At 36.7% G+C, this 7,860-nt stretch overlaps 1 protein-coding gene across 1 annotated transcript in view; it reads left to right on the top strand.

Annotated features, from left to right (window-relative positions):
- LRRC69 (leucine rich repeat containing 69) overlaps positions 1–7,183 on the top strand; it is a 41,645-nt gene extending 34,462 nt beyond the window's left edge. The window contains exons 7-8 of the mRNA XM_024201656.1: positions 667–846; positions 6,706–7,183. Coding sequence (XP_024057424.1) covers positions 667–846; positions 6,706–6,816 — 291 coding nt within the window. The 3' untranslated portion in view covers positions 6,817–7,183. The remainder of the gene's footprint in view (positions 1–666; positions 847–6,705) is intronic.
- The last annotated feature ends 677 nt before the right edge of the window (positions 7,184–7,860 follow it).

Below are 7,860 nucleotides of genomic sequence, written 5' to 3' on the forward strand. Positions count from 1 at the left end.
TGCCCAGAAAAATGTGCAATCTAAATTTTAAAATAATTATGATAAAGGGATTTGGGGGAAGGCGGGAAGCTAGGAAGAGAGGGGACAGGAGTAATGTAAATAAGATAAAGCAATTGCTTGAGGGCTCTGGTAGTTTTTTTTTGGTGTGTAAATTTTCTTTGCAGTTTATAAACAATTTGTTTATAATCATAGTAATTTTTAAAAAAAATCCTTAATTCCTTTCTGTGCAAAACTGAGCTGACTGTGCTAATGGAGGTGGAAGGGTCGTGCATATGAGAACACAGCAGGTTGGGAGACGAATTTGCGGTGTGGGAAAGAAGAACAAGATGAAAAGGGGAGAGGGAGAAAGTGAGAAATGTGAAGACAAGTTCAGGTGGCAGCAAATTGACTTAGCAGCATAGAGTTAATGAACCGAATAGCAATGGCAAAGGTGCAGTGCAAATAACGGCAATGACATTATGGACAGTGAAATTAATGGCAGTGGCAGTACACGTAGTTCACCATTGTTCTAACTGCTAATTGGTATTTAGGTGCTTAACATGATTTCCAGTGTTGGGATTAGTCATCATTCAGTTTTAGGTGGCAAAATAGTATTTATTTTGACCTAATACCACATATTGTGAAAATATTTCAAGAGTTGTATTCTGTATCTGTTAAATTATCCAGGAAATAGCGGCAAGACTTATTTTCAGCCAGTCAGCCAAAGAGGACTCCATTCTACATACTGCAGTAAAACAGAACTTGGAGGCATGCAATATACTTTCCAAAAAACAAGAGTGTGCTCAGTGTGGGCAAGGATTCCTGAATATATGGCTGGAATGTGTACGTTTTGTGAATGTCAGACAGGTAAATCACCCTTTTATGAATTTCTCCTAAAATTATAGGTCTTGCTCCTGCCTGAAGATACATAGTAGCATAAAATAAACTCATGTGCAGTTGTTTCATCTTCACTTGAAGATCTCTGAGCTGAAAAATCATGTAAGAATGGGTTCACAAGCACAGGAAATGATTCCTTTACAAAGATAGTGTTGAGCTGCATATTGGTAGGCAGCACTGAATCCATAGTCTCTCTATCGCATGGTTGCAGGATTACATTGCTCCAAAGTGATTTGGTCATTTGAAGATAAGAGTCTTTGTGGATACCATTTCAACTTGTACATTATGAGTATCATCCTTCGGTGTGCTAAGTGCTGCCAGAAAAAGAAGAAGGAACTCAGAACCTTGCAGTGTCAGCCCTCTGTGAAATCCCTTTCACTGTAAACTTTTCTGCATTTCCTGATGCTGTAATGAACTCCCCCAACAACTATGGATCATCAGAAACCTTGCTACTTTCCACTCCAAATGCAAGCAGCATTTCTTTGACCATGCGCCTTCTCTAATATAAACACAGAGCAACTGGTATATTTATATTTAAAAACAAAAACCCTAACCAAAAAATAAAACCCAACCTACTGAACCAAGAGAGTCGACTGCATATGCATTTTCCTCTGGGGAGAGGACAACAGAACAAACAACATGTGACAGATGTGTAATGCGTTACTGGAAGGCACTGCATGGTATAGGAATTTATATAGAATAGAATAGAAAATAGGCACCAGGAAGAGACACACTTAAAGGAAGACCGTGGTTAAATGAAAAAAACCTGTAGATGCTTTATGACACAACGATAGCATTCCAAGGGATTTGAGGTAATGTCTTCTTTTTAATTAAAGATAATCCAGAATTCCAGATTCTCTCATTTGTTCTGATCTGGCAGTTCAAAGTGATCGCAAAGCCACCAGATCTGTTGGAGGATTCCCCCAACTGAAGTAGAATTACTGTAGCTGGCTGCTATCCTCCCTTCTCTTGCAAGTCCTGGTGAAGTGCAGGAGTATGTCCAGGGTTATTCTGTTGTCCTTCAGTCTCTGGCTGCTGGATGGCCTTTGAGTTCCACAGCGACCCAGCATAGATTAGAGCAGCCCCGGGGATATTCCCTTTTGTGCTATATTCAGTAATACTTAATCACCTTTGTGTTGATTCAGTTTGAATATATGAAAAGGCTTGTGTGTTCCATGCTTACCCTCTCTAATTCATTTCTTAGCCAAGATATAATATTTAGCTCTGAATCTTTGCACATAAATCATTCTACTGCAAAACATCTCCACTAGTCTACAGCAGTTGGTTGTCTCGTGTCTGCACTGGATCCAGGGGCTGCTGAAGTTGTTGCGTAAGAACCCATCTGGTTAGCCCCTACCCTTTCTTCTGTCATACCTGCCCAGATGTTCTCCTTTGACAGCAATATTATATAGAAGTGGTAATCACTTCCTTCCTAAGGAGCTAATTTTTACCACAACTGGGCAAATGACAAGCTCTTCCTCCCCCTCTCCCCTCTTGGCTTTTTCATTTGAATTTCATTTTATTTTTGTTTTCTGTGTCTCTGTATTATTTCTCTCTCTTCAACGGCATTGCACCTCTAGTAGCAATTAATTTCATTAACATGTTATTTTCTTCTTCTTCTAGACTAGTGGGGAGGAGATTAAATAAGACAGGACCTAGTAACACTGACCTTTGCCACATACTGCTAGGCACCTTACTTAGCCAATACACTGTCTTTTTTTAACTCTTTATCTCAACCAGTTTTCAATCTGCATGACAGAACTACCATCCCAACAAATTTGGATTATGTTCTCATGACACATTTTGTAATACAGTATCAAATACTTCACTGAAATGCTTTACCGCCCACTTGTCGCTAAACTACAGCCACCAACTCTATTACACATAAACCCCTGTGTTAGTGCGCCTCAAACCTTCTCTGAAAAGAATTCTGAAAGAAGAGGAGGTCATGCATTCTCTCTGTTCATTCAGTCCTCAGCCTCTCTGCAAGAGTTCCAACCATATGATTTAAAAAAAAAAAATAGACCTTTTCAATTAGGAACAGGACTTGGACCAACAAACTAATTTCATATAGGCCAACACCTTGGTTTTAGTAACAGCTTTCAGTTATTACTGACTTTGGCCGTAATGAAGCCAGTGACTGAGAAGTAAAAGGCTCTGAATTCCATTAGCAATTCCCTGAGCCAGCTAGCCCTCAGGATATGTATGTGTTCATATATACATATATATATATATATAAACATTTCATTTCTTTTTGTTGTTTATATTAACTTTTCCCTATATCCTCTTAAAGTCATAGAGTTTAGGGAATAAACTACTTTTGTGTTGGATAATGAACTTTCAACTCTGCATTAAATGATGTTATATAATTTAAAACTGCTCTCAAAACATATCAAAATAAATACGCCTTCCTCCAAATGAGTGTGACTTGGATGATCAGTATTATGGAAAAATAAATGCAATTTTGTAACCACAATTTTTCAGTAACACAGTTAGCTGAGCAGCAGGAAAGCATACATCACCTTAATTTATATTGTTAATTCTACTCATGATTTACAGCATAAAAGACTTGCTTAAGAGCTAAAATTACGTGTTTGAGTTAGACATAATACAGTCAGCAGTTGAAGTTGACAACTACAATAGACCAAGTCACAAAACTGTTGTAATGTATTTGTGTATGTTACAGCTTTGTATTTGTTTAGTGCTATATATAATTAAGCACAAAAGGAGGAGAAATTATATAGAATTCCTAATTAACCATGATTATTCTTGTCAAGAACCTGTGTGTACTGAGAAGTATGACTAAAGTTCACTAATAGTAAATATACGATATTTTATTTCATCTTCATAGTTGCATTAGGACTTGTTCTCTTTTGTTCAAAAACATTGATAACTAGGCCTGGAAAGTCTTTGGTAACTTCTCAAATACTCTGCTCTCCTGCTTTATATCTATTGCTCTTTTTAACTCATTACCATTTTATTTTTCTGGTTTTCCTGGTCAGATGGTAGTATTCATGGGCATGTAAGAGATGGGATTCTGTCTCTGTAGTATGAAAATCAACTTCTGTCATACTGTACATCTTTATCACAACAAGTATTATTCTAAATTGTCTGCTTACAGGATATTTATTACTTAAGGGGATGTTGGCATGTCTTTTAGACCAAAATGAAGTCATTTTATTATATCAGCAAACAGGAAGGACCCAATGTGTTGTTCTATTGAGTTATGAGTTACCCTGCAGAATGTAATTTGTGCACTGCCCAGTGCAGAAAATATATGCATGCTTGTTGATAGATTAAACTCCCTAAAGCAGACCCTTGTGAATGAGCAGCTGCATATAAGATGGGAATAGCAACTCAGATCTAAACTTTGAAAAAAAAATCCAATTGACCTTTTAAAGGGATGTTGGTTGGCATGAATAGTATCCTAATGCAAATTTTCAAATGGAACTCAGTCTGTCTCTTAATTACATGAATGCAATCATTTATGAGTGTACTAGCATTTGAACCTAGAACTGATAGTGGAGACATCATTGTTTATGTAAGTATAAAGCCCCTATTTTGATAATTTGACCCTCTATTTAGAAGCAAGCCTGCTAAGTATCATATGTCATCATCTTTTTATTCTTTATTTCTGAGCGAGGAATAACGTGTATGCTCATGTTCAAGCCTGATTGTCACAGCATGCTGTAAAAAAATCCTTGAGGCTTGTCCACACTAGCAGTTTAGGAATATGGGTACTAATTTTGCTAGAGCAGGTAAGGCTGGAAAGGTTAAATGACTAGTCTGTAATCTGATGAGTTGTACTGGAGAAAGAGAATTGGGTTTCAGGAAGAACTAGAAGCTGGGGTGTGAGTGTAAGTCTATGGGTTGCTCCTGCATGTGGTATAGATAGAAACAGCAAAATCCTGAGCATGTTTTCTTGGAAACAGCTTTATTAAATGTACTGCTTTTCTGACAGCTCTGCCTCCTTGTTGCATCATATATTGCTAATGAACCATTGTCTAAGGTTACATAGCACATCACTGGCAGAGAGTGAGGGATATAATCAGGTCACCAGATACCCAGTCCCTTGCTCAAAGCCACTAGAGCATGCTGTCTCTGAACTCCTTGGTGGAGTTCAGACCTGGGATTACATGAATACATATGGATTATTATTATGTAAATGTAACTAAACTGCTGAGCTCTATTCATTTGGGTTTTTGAATCCATTAAGCTTCCAATCAAACTGTATGAAGGTAAAACTACAAGGACCAGATTTTTCAATTCATACTTGATGCAGTACTTGAACCTGCAGACCCTTGCATTTGTATTGGCAAGCTGGTTCATTCATTCTGTTTGTTCCCTCTGGGTGACCTGGCATTGGCCACTGTCGGAAGACAGGATACTGGGCTAGATGGACCTTGGGTCTGACCCAGTATGGCCATTCTTATGTTCTTATGTTGATTTACTTCCACACAATTTGGTGTCTAATTTGATAATTTGGCCTTACAGATAAATTCAGACAGCACAAATATATAACTCTTAAAAAAACCCAACTCCCACAAAAACCGTAAGATTCTGGAATAGAGAAATAAAACTCATTTAGCTGGAGTGGTCATTATGGGCATTATTAAAGGAGACATCAGGATGGTTGGCTTCTTGTACAACTGCCCAGGACAGGGTTGTTTAACCAATTTAAGGTACACTCTTTCATGTCATCATTTATTTAACTAATTTCTGTAGGAATGAAAATGACTTGAAAAACTACAAAAGAATTATTAGAATTTTATTAAGCTGCCAATTCAGAGCTGTTACGGCCATTTTACAAACAACTATACGTTTTAGGACCCAACAAGCTATTGAAGTCTATGAATGTGTTAACTATGGTCAAGGACAGGGGGGAAAAGGTTTAAAATTAAACTGAATATTGCAAATTAAATATCGTAAAATTATTTTGAATTTTTAAAAGAGAAACTCTTGTGCCCTGGATGGTCTTCCAATGGATGAGGCTATGGACTGGGACTCAGGAGGTTCTGCCACTGACCTGCTGTGTGACTTGATAAATCACTGTGTCTCAGTTTCCCCTCCTATCCTTTGTCTGTCTTGTCTGTTTAGATTTGTATGCTGTTCCACTATGTGTACAGACAGTGCCTGGCACAGTGAGGTCCAATCTCAGTTAAGGCCTCTATGCAATACTGTAATATCACACTTCAAGAAACGTAGTAGTAGTAGATCCCTGTATTTCTCAAGTTGTTGAACTTCCAGAGGTCTGTGGATAACCAATATAGCTCCATTTCTTAAATGCTTGCTTAATTTAGACAGGGTGGAAGAGGCAAAGCTCTCAATCTCTTTTATCACCTCATTTTCTTGCTGTAATGTCTTGATTTTCAAGTATATTTAAAAAACAAAAACAAAAAATCAGTAAATTTTCCACAGACTCCTCCTATGGACGCATTTCATGTTAGATTATACATATTAGACTGCATTAGCATCCAGTCTTGCTGTCTTTACACTGGCAAAACTCCCATTAATTTGTTTTTATTAATGTGCTCAGTGCTGCAGCACGCACAAAAGATGGCCCCTAGGATATCAATTTTAATATTATTCTTCAAGCTAAAACTTTAATGTGATTTTGCCTGTAGAAGGCCTGCAGTATCAGGCCTTAGAAGAATAACTTCATTTACAGGGTGTTCAGAAAATTGGGAGTTGATAGTTTCTTATGAGACAACTTTATTGAGAGTAATATGAAACACCAGTGTTACAGCTTTGCCTTAATTGTGTGTGTAGTGTAGAAATATTTTCTATTTTTGCAATTTTTACATTGAATTTTTTTTTTTTTTTTTAAAGAAAATGAAGATAAGCAGAAACGTGCACCTCTTGCCTGTAAGGACATTGCTGTGCTCTTACAAATGCTTTAACCATCCTGGCCATGGATTCTTTGGAATTGCTGTACCATAGAGCAAGCAAGGAATTCACTCAGTACATCAATCAGATTGCCCCCTTTGGTATTGTTTACCCTTACCCGAGAGCTAGTTCTTAGAATTCAGTATTGTGTCTGTTCTCAATGTAAAATATACGGTATATTATGGAGAGATAATGAGTTACAAAGAAATGATCTCCATATACATAATTATTCCGCACAACTGTGTGATGCTGATGTTTTTTGGCAGACTTAACACAGCTTCTAAAAGTGGATGAATTAAACCAATGACATTGTTTAAATATGACGCAGAGTTTTATAGTGTAAATTATAAACAGACATTGTATTGTGGCTTCTTTGACAGATGTCATATGTTCTAATGTGAAATTATTATGAAAATTTGTTTTTCTGAGAATTTAGGATCAAATTTTAAAGCTTCAAAGAAATATATGGAGACGTGTCAAAGTGATTCTTTATATATTCTTTCATTGCCATTATAAATCCAGTTTTTTATAAGTTTGTAACTTGGCACACAAGTGTCTTAGCACAGGAGCAAATATGTATGAGTGCTTTAAAAATGAAAAAGAAAGATTATCAGTTTTAAGATTTTTTTTTTTTTTTTTTTCATAAAACAATTTTAATTTTTAAAGAGGCACTTATGCCTCATGGAAAACTTTGAGAAAACATTCTATATAGAAACAATTCTTAGATGTTTTATTTTTGTGGTTTCTTTTCTTCCCTGCTTTCTGATCCCTTTGGATGTTTTTAGATTGAAACAGCCATTTTTAAATCTTCCTCCCCTAAATTTATAATCCTCTGTTAATGTCATAAACCTGTCCTTTGCAACTAATTATAATGTTACAAACAGGGTCCCTTGTTCTGGAAAGTGCTTAAGTATGTGCCTAAATGTAAGCGCAAGCAGTCCTATTGATTTCAGTGGGACTGTTCATGTGTTGAAAGTTAAGGATGTGGTTAGGTACCTTTCTGCATTGGGTCCAGAATTATTTCATGTGAGAATAATAAGCAGGAACAGTCACATATTTAAAGAGCAAAGACTGTTTTTAAACAATTTGTTGCCTAGG

Source organism: Terrapene carolina, unplaced genomic scaffold (assembly GCF_002925995.2).
Source record: "Terrapene carolina triunguis isolate 2854851 unplaced genomic scaffold, T_m_triunguis-2.0 Scaffold58, whole genome shotgun sequence".
NCBI classification, from domain to species: Eukaryota; Metazoa; Chordata; order Testudines; family Emydidae; genus Terrapene; species Terrapene triunguis.